Source organism: Gallus gallus, chromosome 19 (genome assembly GCF_016699485.2).
Source record: "Gallus gallus isolate bGalGal1 chromosome 19, bGalGal1.mat.broiler.GRCg7b, whole genome shotgun sequence".
Classification (NCBI taxonomy): Eukaryota; Metazoa; Chordata; class Aves; order Galliformes; family Phasianidae; genus Gallus; species Gallus gallus.
The window spans coordinates 3,588,348-3,612,093 of NC_052550.1; the positions used below are offsets into that span (position 1 = coordinate 3,588,348).

General features: G+C 42.5%; 1 protein-coding gene and 1 long non-coding RNA gene across 9 annotated transcripts in view; one reads left to right on the plus strand and one right to left on the minus strand.

The window, feature by feature from the left end:
- The window catches only part of LOC121107290, a 59,600-nt gene extending 36,019 nt beyond the window's left edge, over nt 1-23,581 (plus strand). For both annotated transcript variants that reach the window (XR_005841087.2, XR_006931814.1), the window contains 2 exons: nt 627-804; nt 5,324-23,581. This is a non-coding gene — a long non-coding RNA (uncharacterized LOC121107290). The remainder of the gene's footprint in view (nt 1-626; nt 805-5,323) is intronic.
- The window catches only part of SPNS3 (sphingolipid transporter 3 (putative)), a 37,047-nt gene continuing 18,547 nt past the window's right edge, over nt 5,247-23,746 (minus strand). For 4 of the 7 annotated variants that reach the window (XM_046902552.1, XM_046902553.1, XM_040650585.2 and 1 more), the window contains 7 exons: nt 22,921-22,987; nt 22,123-22,313; nt 20,282-20,434; nt 17,651-17,840; nt 13,156-13,221; nt 8,441-8,539; nt 5,247-5,559 (listed from right to left, as the gene is read on the minus strand). In XM_046902552.1, coding sequence (XP_046758508.1) covers nt 5,392-5,559; nt 8,441-8,539; nt 13,156-13,221; nt 17,651-17,840; nt 20,282-20,434; nt 22,123-22,313; nt 22,921-22,987 — 934 coding nt within the window. In that variant the 3' untranslated portion in view covers nt 5,247-5,391. Of the gene's footprint in view, nt 5,560-8,440; nt 8,540-13,155; nt 13,222-15,433; nt 16,644-17,597; nt 17,841-20,281; nt 20,435-22,122; nt 22,314-22,920; nt 22,988-23,746 lie in introns of those variants that run through there. The other 3 variants (XM_040650592.2, XM_040650593.2, XM_040650588.2) reach the window with 3 other exon arrangements.

Sequence of the window (23,746 nt, forward strand, 5' to 3'; positions counted from 1 at the left end):
AAGCCAATCATTGCTGCTATCATGACAAATGAACACCAACTCTAGACTGTTAGATCCTCTAAAGGTCTCCAGTTTTGCAGAGGTGAAAGGGGAAACCAGACAATTCCACAAGCCCATTACAGAAGGATTCTAATTAGAGATCTCTCAAAGGTCGTTTTCCAGAGAGCTCAATATTCCATATGCCACACTATTGAAAACACCTGGCACATATTTGGGGTAATAGAAAAGACATCTCTACTATGCAGAAAGGCGGAGGGAGCTGGGGGTGTTCAGCCTGGAGAAGAGAAGGCTCTGGGGAGACCTCACTGCAGCCTTCCAGTAGTTGAGGAGAGCTTATGAACAGGGGGGAGAGCAAATTTTTACATGGTCTGATAGGGGTAGGATGAGGGGAAACAGTTTTAAACTGATAGAGGGCAATTTAGGTTAAATGTAAGGAAGTAATTCTTTACTCAGAGGGCGATGAGGCCCTGGCACTGCTGCCCTGAGTTGTGGTCGCCCCATCCCTAGAGGCACCCAATGTCAGGCTGGGTGGGCCTTGGTCAATCTGATCCGAGTGGGTGGCAACTTCTATAAACAACACAGTGCTACTTCTCTGCCTCCCTAAAAAGCTTATATTTCACCAACAGATAATCCATCAGTTATGTTTCTGTGTGCTGGGGATCACTGCAAGACATTCCAGATCCCTTAACTGGCCAGCAGTTTCACAGCAGCAGTGAAGTCTGACAGATAAGAGTAATGCTGATCAACCACCAGCCCCAGGGAGCACTTTCACCTGTTCACGGAGTTCAAAGATACAGCTGATAGGTAAGGATCAGTCTGTACATCAATCGCTCAGTCAAAACATGTTTTGCATGGTGTGAACTCAGCAAGACAAGTACCTGCACCTCCCACCCCGACTGAATTAATGTGTCACTGCAGCCTTCTGTCAGGTAGGATGCTCAGCTCCTTCCAGGAGCCATCAGCTCACAGGAAGGTACTTGGTTTCACCCTGTTCCTGAAATCAGTGCAAGTGTGACCAAGAGGGAGCTGTCTGGTTTCCAAGATGTAACTGATAGCACTGTGATAAGCATCAGAATTGAGCCGTATCCAGGGCAAATCAATTAAAAACGTGACTGGGAAACAGTCCTACTTGTGACTGCCTCAGGCTCCCTTATCTGCTGCAGAGGCACAGTAGTGGTACTCAGCAGGACTCAGAGGACTAAAGACCAACTTTAGTGATGCACGATTAGTGAGTTTTTAATGTTACAAAAGCTACAGGAGTCTGCCCTGACTGTGTTCACTGCAGGGATAATTGTTAGAAACACAAGTGAGATGAGCATCAGTGTGGTGATAAAGTTAGTAATGGAGCCTAATGACTTTACACATCCCTCCTGCTAGCAAAACAGCTCTGCCTCCCATATTCGCCACCTGATAGTGGCAGTGGTTTTCAGTCTTTTTATTGAAATCTACACATTTGTTACTATATACATGTAACTTCTCAGCATTTACCTGAAATAAATATTAGGGAAAGCTGGGTTTTACTGCAATCAGCTAACTCACATGAAGATTAAAGATGGTAAAGGAGGGGTAAGTGAGAGGAAGAGATCTAGCAAAGTGTCATGGCCTTTTCATTGGCACAAAATGATCTTTCCATTCAGAAGACTGAACGATGTGTAGAACATCCACATCTGTAGCAGAACCAGAAACGGGTTCCACTCTGATTCTGCCTGCAGAAGAGCTGCCTTGCATAACCCATGAGAGACTTCACAGCTGAAGTCTTTTCCACCAAAGCAGCATATCAGACCTATTTGCAACCTCTAGGCAAGTGCAGTGCCCTGCATGGGAAGCATTACTTTTTCTCCAACCGGTGAGAGAAAAAAGAAGACAAACTCAGCAGCTTGTTTGAAAAATCCTGGATTCTTGTACAATTCCCAGATAGTAACATCTTCTTCCCTCCTGCTGTTAAGTTACAGCACATTTAGGGCAGCTGGCGGGTGAAGTGTTGTGGAAAAACTGGCTTCAAGTCCTCTTTCAAGATAAAGTGGAAAACAGTGAAGTCTCTAGTTATGTATCACTGTTTATCATTAGAGAAGAAGGGTCTCACTATTTGAGCTATCACTTAAGACGTACAAAACCAGATCAGCTGTCACACCACAGCTTTTCCGTCTTACTTTCTTCAACCTGCTCTGCCAGTAAATTCCAGTGTAGCCAGCAGCAAGCAGTACGTGGAGAGGAAAGTACATGCAAACTGCTTCTATGTATGCAAGTATGCAACAAAAAATTATTCTTTTGAGGGATTTCTTTTAATTCTTCATTAATAGAGATGTATGTGCACTCCCCCCTCCAGCTAAAGGATTACCCTTAGCTTCATCACATTCCATATCTTCCACGTGAAGTTGTCATCTTACACGTGAAGTTGTCTCACCAGATCCCATCAGGTACATTTCATTGCTCAATAGCAGAGGGGAAATGAATTTCTCTGATGAGAGGAAGGTACAGTGAATAGCTTTATTTTCCTCCCCAATGCCATTCGCAATCTGTTTTGTGCTGCAAATGAAGTCAGTGTTTTCCTGGGTCAGAGGTGGCTAATTATTCATAGCCCTTTCATTTCCAGCACGAAGTCATCATACTTCTGTTGGTCGTCATTCTATTTTGTGTTTGATTTACTTTGTATTGCTCTTAGCTCTGCAATTCTATCTGCTACTCAGACTTGTACTATTCTTTGCTGCTGGTCCTGAGCTAATGCCAGTAGCTCTGGCTTCCCAAGAGACTGACAAGAGGACTTTGGCACCGCTGTTGTTTTCTCCCACCTAATGACATCATATCTGTTTTAAAAAAAAACAAAAACCACAAGTGAAATGGGAAAGGAGATGAAGAAATGTAACATTCAGTTAATTTGTAGCTATCAAAAAACCCCCAACAATCCCAAACCAGAAGATGATTATTTCGGTATTATTTCACTAAGATGGGTCAGCGTCATCCCTGCTTTTTATAACAGCAGTAGAACCCCAAGGGTGGAGAAGTGTATTAGTCAAGGCTCAGTGGGGGGTTGAAGCTGACTGCCCTTAAATCTTAGGCCAGTGATTTCCCTGCTAGTGCTCAATGATGCCCTCTGATGAGTGCCCATTTGACCCTAGTAAACTGTTACACATGTGTGGTACGGTCACAGCACACCAGATGTATCTCAGCTCAAGCAAATCCAACCTCAAGTGTGCAGTGAGTTCACAGAGCTCTAAAGTTCCTTTTTTAGACCTCCAAAATGTATCCAGTACAAAGAATCCCTTGCTGGAAATGGGTTCTGTGGCACCACATAAACTTCCAGAAAGGCAGTGGTTGGGTAGCTTTTACAACCAGACAGAGTTGCTGCATCTTCAAGAATACCAACTTTTATTTTATAGACAACTAATTCACTCTGAGTATGAGAAAAACATTTATGATCTCCTATAATGAGTAAGCTCTGGCCGAATTCGATAATTGCTTTTAAAGTTTGGTTTCAGAACAGATGTCAAAAAATGAAAGGGAAAGAGGGAAGAAGGAAGAGGGGGAAACCCACAGCCACTGAATTGTGCTATTTGTGATGGCATTCAATATTCACTGTCAATACAGGACTTTCATGCTTTATTGACAGTTTACTGGGAGAAACAGGTAAGATTCACAGTGCTTCACAACCCACTTGCTCAGGGCTTGGCTTTCAGGTGCTGCTGGGAACTGCAACACCTCAGTGAAGGCTGGCCACATTAATCATGTCATATTTGGCACTTAGTGTAATGTTATGACCGTAGATACCGTGATCGATTTCTTATGCTCTTTAGAGATAAGACTTCAAATGGACAGTTATATTTATGTGATTTTACAGCTACCACTATTCACTCATATGAGGAGATACTTACTCAAAGCTTGAGGATATGCTGAAGAGCCTCAAAGGATTATAGAGGATTATAGACCATTTAACATATTAAATCGTTGTGGTTTAACCCAGGGGGGAGCCAAGCACCACACAGCCATTCACGCATTCCCCCACAGTGTAATCAGGGAGAAAACTGAAAGGGGTGAAAGTGCAGAACTCATGGGTTGAGATGAGGACAGTTTAATAAAGTGATGCACGATGCAATTGCTCACTACCAGCCAACCAATGCCCCAGCCAGCTCCCCCCAGGTTTTGTTGTTCTGCAGATGTCACATGTTTCTGTGGTCAGTTTGGGTCAGCAGCTCCGCTTATGTTCCCTTCCAGCTCCTTGTTCACCTCCAGCTCACTCGCTGCCAGAGCAGCACAAGAAGCTGAAAAGTCCTTGAACAGTGACTCTGCACTGCTCAGTAACAACTGAAACATCACCATATCAGCTACTATGAAGAAAACTAATTCTATCCCTGCCAAAGCCAGAACATACATATAGGTTGGCCACAACCCCCCACTCTTGAACATGGCGCTGACTTTGACAGTCTGCTTCACTCAGTCATTTCAGAGAACTGAAAACACATTTTGGTCTATATCTTCCAAATTCTATTCTATAGACTAATCTCAACCTGCTGAGGAATCGTGGACATCCTCTCCTAATTTTCACAAGACATCCTGCCTGGAATTGTATTGTCTTGGGTAGGTTAACAGTCATGCCTGGGACAGCTCTACACCTCCTGGAGCTCTTCATCTCCACAGAATGCTCACGCCTGTGTTTGCAGATTGAGGAAGGGCTGCCATATGCCAATTCAGTAGCAATTTTTTACTCATAGTCAGCAGTGTCCAAAAAGTCAGTATGCAGGACTTTCTGCCATATGGAGAAATAGTTATTTGGCCTTTTCTCTAGCTGTATCTCATTAAGCAAAAGGGAAAGGAAAAGAGGAGGACTTTATTTTCTTCTTTGCAAATCTTGGCCTGGAGTTCACTTGAAAGGCAGCATTAATTTATGGTACTTGGGAAACCACGTCAGAGCAGAAGGAAGCTGTAAGAATCCAGGCAATTAAGGCAGGGTTCTGTCCAGTTCAACACATTTTCTTTAAGTCTTTCACACTTTGAATGTGACTTCTTTCAGGGGAAAGGGAGAAGTATTACAGAAAGCTAGTTATGGTTCTGGTAGACTGCACAGACCTGAGTGGAGCAAGAACCACATCCTCCATGAAGGCTTCAGCTGTGCATTATCTGCTGTTAGGCTCTTCTGTTACTTCGTATTCTGTAGCATTTGAGGGGTCTGTAACAGCACTCCTGTGGTCTTTGTGTGTTCTGCAAAGTCTGTTTTGCTCGATATGGGAGATTTGTTTAATCTGAGGCTTGGGTGGGATTTTACTTTTTTTAATTATAGAAACTATTGTAGCATTACCACAGTACATAAATTTGTGTTTTAACTTTACAGAGTCAGTATCATGGCTTGCATACATTAGAAAAGAAATCAGATACAGGTTTAAAGGATACAAAGGAACATCAAAACTGCTCTGCTTCCTTACGATCTTCCTCAATGTAAAAAGATGTCAGGAGGAAAAAAACTCCTCCAAAGACACCAACAAAAACACAGATGATGAAGCTGTACTGCAGGCTGCAGAAACTCCAGTGGAATGACTGATCTTTCTTGGCTTGAATAGCATTGGAGATCTAGGGAGTGAAAAATGCTGTCATCAATCTGAGATAAAACCATACTTCTCTCATGATTTAAGCAGACTCTTCGCATTGTGGTCCTTGAAAAGAATAAAGCTGAGCAGGTGGGGATAAAAAGCCTGCTACTATCTTGGTTTGACAAACCCAGTGTCTAGTGCACCTGCACTGCACTGCTGTTCAACTTCCATTTGGTTGAGGTATCTCATGGTTTATTGTATTGTTAGTGCCTCGAGTCACAAGAATAAGAAATGCTGCAACCAGTATTTATCATGACTGGTAACCATTAACTCATTTTACCATTTTCTAGCCCATCTCCAGATAGCCTGCAAAGGACAGATGTTTGGCAATTACTTTCATCATTTCTTGATGTCATTGGATAACTTTATCTATACCTAATCAGCAGCAAATGAATAGAAACAGAGTTGGCACCAGTACAGCCACGAGAAGCAACAGCCATTAAAAAGGGAAGAGCTAGAAATTGATTTTGGAGACAAGAGAGGAATTTGGTTTGGAGCCAAAAGGTATTTAAGGAGTCATGGAGTGATACTGCGAGGAACTGGGAAGAAGATACCAGGCAGCTGCTTTTTTTCACTGGCTTGAGGATGAGTTTGTAAAAGCTATAATAAATTTTATGTCTGTAGACAGAAAAGCCACTTTCAAGAAACCTACAAGGTTCAATATTTAACCCGGGAACTTGAAGACTCTTCGTAGCACAAACAAAAAGATGAATGTTGAATGCAGCTCTTTTTATTCCCACATATATCTTTGGTTATTACAATATGCTACGTGACTGGAAATACATTATTATGAGAGTCTTCAACCTTTGCTGGGCTTAATATGATCATGAATGACATTTTAAGGAGATAAGAGCAAGATCAGCTCTCAATGGGCACCTGGAGACCATGGAAAAGAAAACAGCGAAAAGACAAACCCAATGTGTTTAATTTAAAAATGCTCAGTAGGGAAATCTCTGGGGTGCAAAGGGAAGAAAACCAGAAAAGTACAATTCTCTGACTCTCCAGACAATTTATGAGCTAAAGTGTTAGCTGAAGTAGGTTACCAAACAACAGCAGGATCTGAAAAGAGAAGATTCAGTGTTTAATTGGCGGCAGATATGGGCGGTGTTGGTGTTCTGCTACACAGAAGCCTTCCAGAACACAGTGAGGTTCTCTTTGCATGGACCCCAAGTGGACATACAACAGTTCTATTCCTGGATTTATCATCTCTGTTCTTTGCTAATTTGCAAGGTTACATGAGGATATACCATGACAAACTTTCTCATCATACACTTCTCAATTGGCTGCTATTTAAGGCAACCACACGCCAGGTACTGCATAAGAAGTATCCTGCACACAGTTACTAGCAGGATGCAGCAGCACGTTCAGCAGGAAACCTCAGTCCTGTCTGTGCCTCAAATTTAGCAAAGAACAGTAAGTAAGAAATAAATACAAACATATTCATCTCCCAGGCATAAAGCAACAACATAGTCAAATAGTGGAGAATGCACAAGGCATGAACCAGCTTTTAAGAACCTCCCATTTTTCTGTATTATTTTAGGCGGTTTCGGTGACACAAGGATGTTGGCTACCTTGTTTGAATATGGCCAAATCAGTGGTTGGGCAGTGGTTTTATAATACACTCCAATGAGAAAAAGAATCTCTTCAATTGCCAAAAAAAAAAAAAAAAAAGAGCTGCAGAAGGAATCCCTCTGTGAGAGAGGACTGTCATCTCTGCTGGACAGATTACACAGTTAGGATCCCTGTTTTCATCCACGTGAGGAAAAGGGAGATCTGGCTGGCTGGACCAGCTTGCTTGCACATTTCTGGCTGGCTCTAACTAAGTCACTGTTTATATGTCAAAGAACAACACTTCCTGAAGTGAACTTCTTCACATAACTTCCATATAAAAAAAACTTACAGAACAACAACAATACAATCTCCCATCAAACTCTCACTCTCTCATGTCCTTTAAGGAATAAAAATCAAAGTATTTGTGCAGAATTACTGCACACCTTAAATAAAAAATAAGGAAGAAAGGAAACAACACTGACAGACGTCATCCATTGGAACTAAAATAAATGATCTACAATGAAAAAATGGTAGTAGGCTGCTTTGTCCAGAACCATGTAAGATTAAGGTGCTGTAGGAAGGGCAACGAAAACAGTTCTCAAAGAATACTCAAGGTTAAGATCATTTGAAACCAGAGCACTGAATGTCAAGTAATACCAAAAGGCAGTCACTGAGGTTACTCTTGTTGTGATTGTCAACAGAATGCTGACCAATTCTAAGATTCCAAAAGTAAGAATTTGAGCTCATACTTTTAGGTTTCAAAACATAAGGCAGTATTTGATTTTCTTCTCGGATGACACATGGATGTGGCCCTTAGGGACATGGTTTAGTGGAAGGTTTACAGTGTTAGTGAATGGTTGGACTTGGTGATCTTAAGGGTCTTTTTCAACCTAAATGATCCTACGATCCTATGGTTAATTTATATGAAACTCCTCACCAACTTAGCAAAAAGTACTTGAATGCAATACCCATGGCACTGCCTTTGCAAAAAGGTGCGCCTTCAAGAGTCATGAATGTTCAAATTCAAAATCAGAATGAATTTCTACACACTGCAAGGAAACAACTCACACCTATAGACATAGCATTATGCTCTGTGCACCCGCAGTGTCACAGCACCAGAAGTTGCATTCTGCTTAAAAACATTTACAACAATGTCCCTCTGAATTCCAGTATCAGGATTACTCAATGCCAACAGCTTGACTAATTTCTAAGCTTCAGCTCAGGAAGTGCCTCAACTTCTGAGTGTTTGTCTTTCAGCTTCCAAAAGATTTACCCTAAAGAAAACCCAGATAAGCAGGAAATTCACTTACCATCCCAACAAGGTATGGGCTGCCTGCATCTCCCAGCAAGTGGCTCACCAAGATCTGCAGGGCAATAGCTGTAGACTGCCGTCTTGGTGTGACAACATACTGAAATGAAACACAACACACAAGAGAATGGATGTTATCAGAGCACATCTCATGAATGAAGCAGGTGCCATGGCTATGAGGGATGTCAGCTGAGGCCCTGCAGACCGTGTGAAGGCTCAGGCAGAGGACCCAGCCTGCCCCACCAGAAGGCAGTTTGATTACAGACTGCTCGCAACTGGAGAGCACCTGAGTGCAGCCACTTTAATAACCACACCTGAGAGTGACTGTGCTTCTGAATGCAACAGGTTTAAATAACAGCTTGAAGAAGATGTGGCATATGTCCAGAGCACTGCAATGGATCACATGGATTATAGCTATTTTTTAAAATGAAATATAGTCATTTCGGGTTAATAGGTGCTTTATGTTCGTGCTACTGAAGAAAACAAACTGTTCTTGAAAAAATACAGTATGATTCTACATAATTTGTTTGTGTCTCTCTCTGTAATACATTCATATTATTACATGGTTAAGGGAAAAGCATTCACAGAATGAGACAGAGGCAATTTTAAGCTTTTATGTCTTTGTTTTTTCCGACCACCTGCTCGTACCACAGACAAAATGCTTAATATCCTCTCTTCCTCTACTTGGGTTTTTCTTGCAGATTTATCTGAGCATCACTTAAGGTGTCTCAGACACTCACTAATGGGGTGATGTATTTTGCCAAGAGACAAACTCAAGGTATGGAAGCTATTGCAGCTTTATAGCTGCCTTCAAGGAATCACTAACATGCGTGACAAGAAGTTGGGAATAGAAGAAAGAAAAGATTCTGCTCTCACATTTAACTTAGAGTTTTATTATCATTCTACGTGTGTAAAGAGGCCTCAGAATATTAAAGAAATATTCTCTTATCACTAAGATGTAGCTATATCACAACAGCAGCATCAATGCCTTATCTTCACAGTGGATGTAAAGAATTGCATTAATGGAAATTAAAACTGGAGGGTAAGGAAGCAACATTGTCCACAGCAAGATTAGTTATTCTTGTGAGAACAAAAGAAAATATTTCAGTCTCACTCTCTGAGTGAGTGAGGGAGATAAGCAAACCATAGTAGAAAACTCTGGGCTAAGGGAGCAGACCTTGCTATGGCAGTACTACCCTGGTGCCTTTCTGCTCTTGGCTCTCTCAGGATATCATATTATCTGCCCAAGACTCGGTTTTCTTTCTTCTGATGATAATGACAGGCTGTGTTTGAGAAATGCACATCAAATATTGTTGTGTCCTTAACATATTCTGGGCGTTGCAGGCACTGGGGAATATAAATGTTCTTTCCCTCTCTGTGTGTCCTGCACCACTTCCTTATGGCACGCACTTAGCACCTCATATCTGCAGCTTTGAGACACGTGGAACCAAGCTCTAATGAGAAAAATGGACAAGAAAGATAGAAGCTTCCTATAGTTCCCAGGCTCACTCCAACTCTCACTGTGCTATTATTCAGGCTCTTCTACAAAATGGAAACCTTATGCAAAAGCTCAAAACTCTGTAGGCTTCGCTATGAAAGGAAGAAACCGATCACTACCACAGAGATGGACTTTGGAATAACCCATCCACAGTAACCACCCAGAAGCTCACAGCACGTCAGCAGTGCAGGTGACACCCAACACTCTGTTATCTCCTAGGAGATGCCAGTGTGGATGCCTGGACGGATGCACGGGGTGCCCACACTGCAATTTGCAAGCCCTGTCGTGCTGTCTCTGGAGATTTTAGAGTATATGACAGAGCTGTCAGCTAAAAAAGCAGATGGAAGAGACAGGCTGATAAACGCTTCTGTACCTCCCAGGGCACTTATAAACAAAGACAGGAACATGTTGGTAACCTTCCCAAGCTGAATATTAGCTTCCAGCTCCAGCAGGTTTTTTGCTTTTAGCTGCCAAAAGCCTAAAATGCCGAGTACCAGTACCTCACAGATGGTAAACAAGTATTTCATAGGGGACTCGCCGTGACGGTCTCCCAGTCAGCCCAAGCACTGCAAGCAAAGCAGCTGCAGCACCGCTCTGCCTGCATGTTCTGATTGCAGCCATACAGGAGGTACCGTTGTGTTTACAGCTGAACGAGGGGTACAGAGGTTGCTACGTGCAATGCATCTTGACGTATTAGCCACAAAGGAAGAAAGTCTTTATCAGTCAGTCAACATCTTCCTTTGTCCTGTGCTCCACGGGTCACAGGATAAATAAATTCCTGGCTACACTGTCTGCCTGGCAGTGTCATACAGGGAGGAGGAAAAGTGATTTTTGTGGCAAAATATGAACATGCATTAGCAAATCCAGCCACAGTATCTGAGATTCTACCCGATCACACAGGAAACAATGGAGAAAAACCAAGTCCCTGTTATTAATTATGGCATCCTTCAGTCAGTGTAATAGAAGTAATACACTGAAACATGGATTTTCAGCAGGATGAAACAGAAATCCCAAATATGATTGCCACTGAATGAGCAGCCATCCACAGATGCAGCTGAATGCCATCATTTTTCTGACCAAACAATTACTAACATTTAGAACTCAACAGATCCATACAGAGCACGGTGATGGCTGTACACAGTATCCCTGCTCTGAGGGGAAGCACACCATGGCAGAGCTCTGCTCCCCACCTTCCCACTGGTTGCCAGCCAATGCAGTACTGCTTGAACCTAAAACCAAAATGCTCTAAAATAAATAACCAATGAAGTGTGTCAGTCACTTGGGAGACAGGAGCTTCCTCCTCTCCTCTGTTTATGTGGATGAAGACATGGGAATGACTCTCAAATGGATTTTGTACAGGCTGCAATAGGATGCAGAATTCCCTAAGGAAGTTCAGGCCGGAGCAACTGAACTGAATGCAAGCACAGCTCCCTGCAGGCTGTGCAGCTTGGGACCAGCACTCGCCTGTGCCTTACTTTCCAATCCTGCATCAACAGCATCTAACTCAGCAGGGCCATCTTCCTCTTCAACAATGGCAGAGGAGAGAATTAAAACACAGGGCTTGAAGCAGACAGGCAATTCACTAATGCTGGCTGCAATTGTTATCTTTCTATCAAACTTCCAAGCTGCACAGAACTGACATGGAGACAGCAGTACTATGAAAGAGTAACTTGAGAACAGAACGTGGCAGTCAATATCAGCAGTGCTTTGTTGAATAACCATGAAATATTGGCTGTTTTATTCATTCATCTCCATCAGAATTGAAAGAAAGATTCTTCATGCTATGAAGTTAGAGGATAAACAAGCTCGTATCATCAGGGCAGGGTCCGTTCAGCCAAGCAGAGATCTACAGTGCTTCATGGCCTGTCCCTTCTGTCACTACAAAGTGCTCTGTTTGGCTGCACATTCACACCTTTTACACCAAAAGCTGAAATAAAGACACTTTTATTGCTGCTCATCTGTTTCACTGCTCCTTTAGGCAGCTGTGAGGAATGCCAATCAAGGTGTATACTCTGAGCAAATAAGGCCATAGTGACAGAAACCCCAGCAGCAAATTTTCAGTTCAGCAAGAAATGATGGCAACCTTGTGGACAACCATATTCCTCATGAACCATAGGCTGCAAGTTTTCCTTCCTGTCCTAAATTCTTGTGACATGTTACTGTGCATCACTGCATGCTGCACTACACATTAATGCATTTACTGTGGTTCTCATTATATGAAAGATTTATTATGACAGTGGAATTGCTTTAGCAATCTGCAAATTGATTTGAACTCTCTTGAAATGAGACTATTACATAAAAAGGGGGATGCTGATGTGACCCTTGCCTAAGCAAGCTCTCTTCAAGATTTCCCACCATTAGCCTGAGGGTGGAAACTCACAGATTTCTGTTGCGTTTTGCCCTTATCTTCATGTCTTCTCTAACAAGCCCTGAGAGCTTTAAACAATTTCTCTCCTTTGTCTTCTATTTGTACCCACTGCATCAGCATTTTGCCTGTGCTACAGCTGCAGGAACAATCTCCCTCTCAGGCAGCATCCTGCTTGAAGGTTTGGGTTTCAGTCACACCCTCTGTGCTGCGATCCCTCAAAAACAATTCTAATAAGAAGAAAGTCCAGACCTCATTTGTGGCACAGTGCTTCCCACTTAGAGCTATTCTAAGCTCTGGAAGTTATCTGCACTGTATTCTGGAGTGAAGGAGCTTGCTGATAGTTCACAAAATAAGAGAAGTGTAACAGGTTGACTAACATTGCTTTACAGAATATCGACTTTCTCTCATTTGGATCATCTTTTCAAAGCTTTGGGGCACAAACGTAGAATCTCTGAATAAAAACAGAAAGTGATCCTCTTCCTGATGGAGACCTTTCCTGTCAGACGTCCGACAACACAGAGCTGTACACAAAATCCACACTAACGTGGGCACGAGGAGCACCAGGACACTGGCATGAGCTGCACCCAAACCAGGACGCCTCTTTCCTGGGCTTACAACGAGCTCGGGCTGCCACTACTACACCTGTCTGTTAGCAGTACCTCTGCACGGCGTGATACCACGCACCAGGTTACAGCACAGGTGTCAGCAGGGTCCCAGAAAGGGCATTCTTAGTGAGGTTTTGTTCTCCCTAGGAGGAGGAAGCAGGTCTTCCTGACAAGCAAGATGCACATGTATGAACTATATTGTTGTGAAAAGCTCAAAATAAGCAAATAGTTTCAGAAGCACTTACCAACAGTATGTCTGTCACAACAGCCCAGTTGACAGATAAAAATAGTTCTCCAAACGCAATAAAAATCTGCAGAAAAGAAGAAAGCAGTGACTACACAGACACACAGTGACTACACAGACACACAGTGACTACACAGACACACTCCGCTGATATTCCTTAGCTTGACGATGAAGGCAGTCTCATCAACTGCTTCTATCTAGATGAGTTGCTGTACATGCCCATCTCTTAATGAATTAAACTATGTCTATGCTTACAACCACTATGTTCATCTTAAATATGGAGAAAGTAAGTAGGGAAGGTATGTGAGTTGCTTTGTGTGGCTGATACTCAGCAAAAGAGCCAAAAGAGGAAATATAGAAGCACTCTCATTAATAAATCATATGGACTGAACTGCTGAGCCCAAGAGGAGGGAGGCAAATCTTGTGAAGGGAAACCTCTAGCACAGGGTTTATAAAGCGCTCAAAGATCTCCTTTTACACAGGTTTCCAAATGAAACCAGTTGAATATCTCTGTGCTGTTAAAGTACTGTTAAAGGCTCCTTCAGAGAGGTAACTTCTGAAGCGAAATGGACTCCTATGGTCAGGCAGCCTCCAAGACTTGGTGTCCTATGGGAATTCCAGAATTCAACACAGATGGAAACCCAGCCATCAGGAAAACAGGGAAGGGCCCCCAGCTGTTCTTATGCCTGTCTTAGAAGAGATTAACCCTCTCAGCCAGACCCAGTCATGGATTTGAGCAGGCTTTACAGTCTAATCAATATCTGAAGAAAGCATTAAAGCTACACTATGAAGATGGAGCTCTTCTAGAAGGTATACTCTACTTAGTGGCACAGGCCTCAGTGTCAGATGGCACCTGGAAAATAAAGTTTGAGAACTTTGGGCCAAACACAAAATGAAATGTGTTGGTGGCGTGGTTAGCAATACCACACAGTTCCTCTTATTGCCAAGCTGCACAGAAATAAGGTCCAACAAGGTCAAACCTTGTAATCCACCTCAAAATATCAGCCCTTCACCATCTAACCTCCAGCTGATGCTCTCCAGTCTCTCTTGGAATATCCAAATTCATCAAGAACCTTCCTTTCCCTTTTTCCATTGACCTGAAACATGCTGTTGCTTGACATAGAGACCCAGCCTATGAAGTGGTCAAAGCAGGGCTCATAGGGAAATTATGGACAGATGTAGAAGTGCAGTTTTATTGCCATACAGTGATAACAGCATGAGTTTACGTAAATTCTGTTGGTTGTGCCATAGCTAACAAGAGATATGGGAGGCCAAAGGGAAACAGAGAGGAAACAAAGAACAAAGAGATGTATTTAGATCCTAGCTGACACTCTAGATACCACAGGATGAAAATAGAGTGGCTAGAACGTAAGGTTCTGAAGTCTCCCATCTGTTCCTCAATACCATCGGTGGGCTGTACAACCGCCTGCCTTCACACACCAAACAACAGATTGCTCAAACCCCTTAACGCTCCATCTCCTTTATATATTTAGTTCTTAAAGAGTTGTTTCATGTTTTCCTTTTACTTCATGATTTCTCAAGTCATCTAATCTCTTCAAGTCCCTAAGAACAGGAGCATGTCATGCCTAGTGTGAGAAAAGAGTGTAAAATTTATCGTTAGGAAACAAGTTATGTTCTCAACACAGAGTTTGAAGGAATGGGAATTAATGAAAAGCTATCCATGATAAGTGGATGTGATACTTAGTGGCTAAGATCTCATACTGCAGAGAGTAATTATTTCATATGGAATTGTGTTAATGTTTGAGATGCAGCTTGGTTAGCTTTTCTTTCTCTCCTAATGTCTTCTGTGGACTGCAGTTTCAGGGCATCAGAAAAAAAAAGAAAGAGAGAAAACAATAAATCATTCTACAGATTATATCAATGTATTCTGTCTAAAATCAATATCAATTTTATACTTTCTCATGCAGAATAAATGCAGTATGGTTGAGTAGATGGCATTCTCATCCATCCAAGTGCAAAACAACTGCAATCTATAAATATGAGAAAGTTGCATGGTGTTTTATCTCTAAAACAGGTGAAGATGTCCTGGAAGTGATGCACTTGGCAAGGGAGAAGTGCTTATGATGGCAGGAAAGCAGTGCTTTATTTAAAGCATATCCTTCTGGTTCTACAACCTCTCAATATTCCTCATACTGTCTCAAGTTCTTATTTTAAATTAATACAGAAAAGGTTTCCAACAAATTCATGCAATCAATTTTGTGACGTTCCCCATTCTAATCTGCTAAGTGTATCTAGAAACACTGTTTTATTGCTGTCACCTTCTCCAGGACCCCCAACTTTTTAAGAGACTGAATACTTGCAGTTGGTCTTCAAAGGATGTAACCAGAGTAAGTTCCCAAATTTTAAGGAGATTTTGCTTTGCAGATGACCACTTATGAAAGGCCAATATGAAGAGAGTTGGATTGTAATTAACATCAAACACATGTTCTGCTTTTAAACAGTCACATGTCTAGACAAAAAGAAGAGTTAGCATGGCTGGGCCATACGCTGTTTGACTGTTATTTTTCAAAAGCCCCACACCACACAGCTGAATCAGAGACAAAGGCTGCAGTGTCTCCTCCAAAGGCAATTTGCAGGGCAAGACTGTGTCTTCATACAGCAATACCATTAAAGCTAAGTCCATTTCAATTAAAGTTCCTTTGGCACCAAATACAGTCCAGAGTTCTCAGATGCAGGGTTCAGATGTGACTTTCAGACGTGACATAAAAACTACTACAGTTGCAGGCCAGTGCATGTGTTGATTTTTTTTTTTTTTTTTTGCCTCAGTAGCTTCTGCACTGAAGTGAAGCAATGGAGACAGGTCTGCTAAAGTCAGAGTGCCTGGATAGACAGCAACTGGAAAGCCAGTTTCCTGCCAGTGTCCTACACAAATGGAAGATCTGTTTCATGGGAACCCTCGGATTAGATGCACCAGCTGGCATGCCACTCCAATTCCCACACCAGTATGACTCGTGTCAGATCCTGTTTGGGAAGCAAGGAGAGGCACGGCTGGTGCCAGAGAAGGCAGAGGTTAAACAGCCACGTGGCAAAAATATTAGAAGAAAAAGGTGCTTAGGATTATGTATGATTTGTTACCCCTGCACACTGCTGGCATTACATGTGGGAACACCTGAAGCAACAACATCAAACTGAAGATAAAATGGCAAAGTCCCTGTCTGTGGGACTAACTGGTCTGCCCACGGGAAGAACCGTATAGAATCCAGCTATCCACATCCTGGTTTACCATTTCTTCCCAGATAACAGCATGAAGATAGAATGCTGATTGCAAGGAGAGAAATATTTTACACAGATTTTGTTTTTTTCCATCCTGATAAAAGGTGTCGTTTGGAAAAGGATAATTCAAAACTGGTGCATTGATTCACTCATCTAATCCAGACAGGTAAACCAAACACAGCTGTGATTGGGCACTCCGTGTTTAATGGCAAAAGAGAACTGGAGGAGGTGCTCAGGATGGGACGACGTAGCGACCTAAGAGGCCAAGAAAGAAAATGGTTATTTCTTTGGCCATTTACATCTCTGCTCTTGGATTCAAAAATAATCTTTAATTTCACATTTTGCTTTCTGTACACACACACACCAGCTTGCAAATCCATTTGTTTTTAGCTTTGGTTTAAATGTGTTTTTCCACAGGAATACATATTCTTGAGGAGTCAAAAGGAAAACCTCTTTGAACAAGTGTTAGAATCAAAAAAGCTGCCAAAATACCCTGTTGCAGAACTGTTGATTACTGTAATTAACTTTACTTGGATCCTCTTATTTATGATAATCACAGTAATGGTAGCTTTGGATTCACCACATTATAGTTAAAATAAAGTTTATGTCCAGTCCTCTCTCTCAAGGAGTTTTTTGAACTATTCCTCATTCATAGTAAGTTTCTGTTTTTCTCTTTACTGAAAACAGAACTCCAGTGATTTATACTTCATGTTGCATTGCCAAAAGCTTGACTTTGAAGATCAGGTTGTGATTTGGGGCACTGAAGGTGACGGCTAAATTATTCTTAGCAAGAACTCTGTGTATTGCACAGTCCCAAGTACACCAATCTTTAAGTATTCAGAGAGTAAAACAAGAACATTGAATTAGTCACAGAGCATTAAAAATTAACATAAGGTTGAGACTTCTTTTAACTAAATTTTTGCATATGGACACTCAAGCTTCATGTGGAGAACCATATAGGCTTACAGTCCTCTTTTTTAGCCCAGGCCAACTCTGTACGTCCTGAGTTCCGATTTCTGACACTCTGCCTGCCTACCCTCTTCAGTAGGCCAAGTAATGCACACTGAGTCTCACAGGCAGTATTGGAGCAACACACGCAGCACTTAGCTAGCAGGCCACTTTGCCCCAGTTAATGAAACCTCTTAATTGTCTAGGGAACTACAGGAATCCAACAGTAGCAATCCTTTTCCTCCCCCTCCCGTTCCCTACCTCCCCAGGATTCCAGAAGACATCTTCCAAGTGATAGACAGACTGGCACTCACAAAAGTGGAAAGGATGTTCTTCTGGGCCACCATGATTGCTATGTAGAGGCACAGAGAAGAAGCAAACATGCTTGTGGCACAGATCAGAGGATCAGCTCTGTTGTTCGTTTTCCTTAGTCTTCTTGCAGCTTCTGCCCCAGCAATGACACCCAGGATTCCCGTCCCAATGGTGATGCCTCCAAATATTAGGCTGGTGACAAAGCAAAGGAGCCAGTTAAGTGAAGGAAAATTGTACTGTAGGAAAAGTTTGGTGTTAAATGTCCCATTGTCAGCTTATACCTTCAGCTTCAGGCAATCTTCAGTTGGCAACTTGAATTTTACTCCACTTGATCTAGCCCTCCCACTCTTTCTAAATGGATTCAGTCCCTTGCCTAAATTGCAGCTATGCCTGTGCAACAGAGGCTCTATCCTGTGGAGCAGGTATTTTCCCATTTACTGAGCTGGTATTATACACCCAGCCTCAAGGAGGACTCTTCCCAGCATGACCTGGCTTGGACATCCAGTGATTCAGAGGAGACACAGTCATTTTGGTTAGCCTGAGAACTGATTGACTCAGTCATCCTTAAAACAGATGGAATAACTCTGTATCACAATCTGCTGTCTTGGAAAGAGATCCTATCACACAGAATTATATACATCTAAATTAGAGCCCTCCGTCTGAGATGACTCACCTCTCTGACTAAGGGATACAGCTACCAGTACTCAGAACCTTTCACAGAGCACTGAATAGTTAACCAGTGGGATATCCATGTAGGATTTTCTGAATGCAGAATTTCAAATGCCACCCAGTTTTTGCATCTGAAAATGAAAATTTTGTTCCCTGGGAAGAGCAAGTTTTTTATATTTTTCTCTCTGACTCAGGTGAGACCCTAATGACAAAACAAGCCTCTTGAAACAAGACCAGTGGTGCCATTGATTGTTTAATGCATCAAAAATTCTACAAGGAAAAAAAGTACTGCTATACTAGATAATAAATTTTAAGCGCATTTGTACTCCTCCTGTAAATTCTTCAGGATTCTGTTTAGCTTGTTAGAGACAATATAGATTGAACAGGCAGAATAAGCAATTTGCAGATTTGTCCAAGAGAAGCAAGCTCCAAGGTGACATTACTTTATCTAAGCATTCACAGAATTGTGTTTAGAAAATTCATGTGCTGTAGACTGCAGTTGAAATAAACCTACAGCCGGAAGAAATCAGAGCACAGTTCAACTGACAGGGAGAAAGAAAGCAAAGAATCCGAATCCTGGGGAAAGGACCCTATGGGATCTTTTAGGGCTTAAGAATGCTCACATACCTCTCTGATCTGTTTGAAGATGTCTGCACAAAGACCAGAATGAAAACTTCACAGTGCCTATTTATCTACCTTGAAAGGACCAAGACCTGAGTCAGCCGTGTGCTATTTGAATTTGTGTTTCCAGAGTCTCCTCTGACACAGCTCTATCCTTAATAAAAGCCTACAGCTGCTGAGCAGCCAGAGGGGACAGCGTCCTTACAGTATCCCTGAGCAGGTCTGGGAACACGCAGCTCAGTCCTCCCAGCACTCCCAGCTGCAGGGCTGACATAGCTGTTTGTATTATTTTTCTTTCTATCCCCCTGGAATAGCAGCCTCAACCTCGCCTTATGCTGCCTCTGGCACTAGCTTGCACCAAGGTTATTTTTAAAGCATCCTGTAAAATGCAGTACATGAGGTTAAACTAGTGGGGCTCCCTTTTACTTACCTGAAAAATCATGTCTGCTCTTGCAACACTACTGTGGAATAATAATTCAGAGCATAGCATGAGATAAGCTAACACTATCAGCTTAACAATTAAAAGTATTTAAACAGTTCAGCTTTCTTTTTTCTCTCTACCCTGAATCAAATTCCTAATTGACTCACTTCTTTAGTGTTATTTGCTATTAAATAAAGTGCTGGTGGTGGCATCCATGGAAAGACAACCTCATTTCCCATTGAGGTACCTGTGGATGACTTTTCAATGTAACTTCCATCCGTTTAAAACTGGACAGTTCCTCTCTGAAATCGACCATGAAAATAGATTTCTCTCCCACTGTAAATGGCCCTTGTTCACCCAAAACTTGAATCTGTATTGGTCTGGACTGTCTCTGTAAGCAGAGCTCTGTTGGCAATTATTCACATGAGCAAATTATCTTGATTTGACACAATAATGCAATACCAGACCAATTCATCAAGCTTGCTTTGTGCTGGGACTCACAGAGATAGCCAACACGGCAGTAGTTTTCAAACCAGACTAACAGGAAGGTAATAGGAAAGTTACTAAAATGCAGGATTTAAACATGCCTAAATGTGTATGTAAGGGGCTTGAGGTATAGAGTCAGTAGATAACTGAAGTCTCCTTTCCAGTGCTGCTTCTTTCCCTGTAAATGTTCCTGTTACTGCTTCTTTCCATTTTACTTAGGGCTGGCAGCATCTTTCCAGTTCACTGAGTGATTATAAACAAGCAACTAAATAGGAGTATCTCAGCATACCTGGAAGCAATTCAGTCTGACATTCACACCTCTTTGCCTTCACAAAGTATTCACCGTCACATCCTACCTTCCGCCTTTGGAAACAAACTGTGATTTAGCACTGTACAGTGTTCCTTATGTGTATGTAAGCAGCCTTGCACAGCTCACCTGTTAGATGAATTGCATGATTTTTCCAGGCACTGCTGCACAGTGCCCAGGGCAACCTGAGCCCTGTAAAGGAACATCGGTACCCACAGACCCAGCGCTCCAGTGACGAAGGCCATGGCAGTCAGACCCAGCGAGGACCAGACAAAGCTCCAACTGGAAGATGAAAGAAATGAGAGCTGTTTGAAAGAATGGGACATGAGGCTGGGCCCACATGCACTGTCCAGAATGTCAAGCGATAACAAAGCTGTCCACTCAGATATCTCAGCCGAAATTATGACTGCATTCACTTGAAGATACAAATTTTGATGGTGCTTTATCTATGAATTTAGACAGCAAGACACTAATTAGAGTGAAGAGTGTGACCTACTGATTTAATGTTAAGTGCCAGTCATGGTCTCTTGTGGATCTTATTGCTAAGTCTTCTAAAAAAACTGCTGTGACATTTTTGATAGCAGAACTACAATAACAGAAAGTGGGCAAGAATTCAGAGCCTTAGCAGCTAAACTAAAGGGTTCTGAGTGCACCTTTAAATTCCTCGGGGTGGATTTCAGCTGTTCATATAACCAATATAAAAGAGCAACTTCTGCCTCTTTCCACCAGTTAAGGGGTGGGGGTTCAAGTACTTTAATTCTAGGTGATAAGGTAAAAACTGATCTCAGTCTGCACAGAGAGCTATCAGACAGAAGAGAAACGCTGGAATCATGTTGCCTTACTGCCCTCTTCTAGTAGAAAATGAACTTTTTACTGATCTCTTTCAAGCCAGAGGTTTATAGAAAATCCCCTTTGAAATCAGCGAGGAGTTGTGAAATCTTCAGATGAAATAAAAGTGCTGTGAATGAGGAGGTGACAACCAACAAGAGGATTTCTTAAGATATGAATCTGATTCTACATCTTTTAAAGATAAGTGGCTCTTGCACTTAATGCAGCGTGGAACTGCATGGCTTTTGGCAGCGTGTCCTTGTGCTTTGGGAATCGGTTCTGAAAGGAAAAGAAAATGATATTCCAGTTTTATAACATTGCTGGAGGTTGTAAGGAAGTTTTCTGCAGAAAAACAGCCTTGGCATTAGTCTGCCTGTTGACGTGTCAGGGAGGTTTCACCTTGGTTCACCTCAGACTGCTGCTGCCTGCAAACTGTCATCCAACAAAAACGGCCTCTAATGAACTCACTGCTCCAGATGCAAATAGGGTGCAAATCTAATCATCAGTTAGAAAACGCTGTCTGCTGCAGAAGAACACTCCAAAGAAGGTCCCAGAGCAGGAAGAGGAGCAGCTCTTTAACTGAAAAGCATTTCATCGGGACCCCAGGGAAGCAGCCTGCTGGCGCGGGCGGCGCAGAGCGGAGTCTGGTGCAGGTGCACAGCGGCACCTGCTGTTCTCAGACCGGATCCACCTCTTCCTCCCCGACCTCGGCAGGATATTCACCAGCTGCAGGGTAACAGGAGGGGGAAACCCCCCGCCTAAGACACGCTGATCCCACTTTCCTCGGGCACTAAGAATTACAGATGAAGTTACACCTGAAAAGTGTGCCAACCTACTCTACCCTGCGTGCCAAAGTAAGAGAGAAGGGGAAACCTGATAGAAAGTAGAACTGGCTTTAAACAGGAGCACCCTGCCAACATTGCTTTGCCTCCTTCCCCCTTGCTATAGGGAAACAAAACAAAACAAAAACAATTTTTAATCTCTTTCATACTATTCCTGTAAAAGGGTGGGAGAAAGATTTTATCAGAGCTGTTTCAGTCACCTCACCTACAGCATGTGGTACAGAGGAGCCGAGTAGGATTTCAAAGCCGTACTTCTAATATTAGAATGGGCATTTTTCAGCTGTTGCTAAAATCACTTACTTCTTGCCAAGCGATATGACATCTTGACACCAAGAAGTCTTGGCAGCTCCCTGTGCACCAGGCTTCTCAGCTGCTACTCGTATAGAGCCATGGATGCTCAGTGCTCTGTGTGCCTCTGTCCTTCTCTGGATCCTGTGAGGGACCAGCAGAATCAGAAGAACCAGTGCTAAACCTCCCATGCAAGGAGTAACCTGCAGACACAAAGCTGGTTAGATCAAGGATATCATTTTTTCTTGTAGCAAAAAGTCCTCAGTAACTCAAACTCAGAGACAGAACTGCATATCAGAGAATTGTCAGTATGCTCAGCAATCTGTGTGACTTTGTAGATCATAATTGTAAAGAAGAGTGGGTTTTGGTGAACTTAGGTGACTTTGGAGGAAGGACAATGAATGTCCCCTCCCCATCATAGAGACACAGGATTGCTTCCTCTGCTTTTAGAGGAATCGAGATGAAAACTACATAGGAGTACTCTGATCACAAACCCAAGGACTGATGATGCAGCCACAGAAGACTGCTATACAACCATTCCAAGTGTGTCCTCGAGTGAGAGGAACATCAGCATCTGCCCTGGCTGCAGTACGAGTTCCCCTATGTCTGTTTTCATTCTACAAAAGCCAGGCAGAAATACTCCACTTGTCCCAGCAGGGACAGTTCTCTTAAACACCAACTTTGTGGCCAGCCAGAAAATAGGAATCCCCTCCACCACTCACCTCAGCACAGTGAGCACAAGCAGTCCAAACCTCAGACAAAATTTTACAGTGAATGCCTCAGGCCCATGAGTGGAAGTGATTTACTCACCCGGAAGGCCCAGTGCCAGTCACCTGTGACATGTGTCATGCTGGATGCCAGGACGTAACCAAGGCCACTGTAAGAAACAGAAGGGGATAATCAGTAGGTGCTAATGAACTCATGCTGGCTGAAGCATCGTGTCTCACTGCTTAGGGAGAGCACAGGGAAGCATTTCATCATAGCTTTCAAAACAGATAAAACAGAAAGAACACACATGGCCTCTGCTGGTCCACTTGCCAATGGGTATTAAGAAGAGAATCTCATCTCCTCAGAGCACTTAGGACAGTGGTAATAACGTCCCAGATTTTCCCTGGAATGTACATTCTGTAGGATGACACTGCAAATCCAGATCAAACAGCCCAGAGCGCTCTGTTATTTGCTCCCTTCTGTGCAAGCCATGTGAAATAAGCCCTGCAGGAATTCCTTTTGTTTTAGTCTGGATCCTGGGCTCATCCTCAACTGCCCGCTCTAATAAAGAGTATGAAACACTTACAAAGCCCTTCTCCAGCTCTCCTACAGACACAAAGTCCATTTAAATAAAAGAGGGGAGGAAAGTGCCAATTCCTCCTTAAGATATGCTTAATAGAGAGATACAACAGAATTGTCAGGTAAACAAAAACTTCAATTTTCAATTGAATAAATAAATAACTCACACATATTTCTTTTACAATTAATTGAATGTTTTATTCAAAACTTGTTTTCAGAGCTTAGTTTCTCCCAAAATGTTGAGAGAGAAGTGATTTTTCCTTCAAAGTAAATTTAAAAATAAACCCAATCAGTGCTATTTGGAGATGCCAAGCAAGTGACAAATCCTTTAGCAAGAACCAGTGCAGAT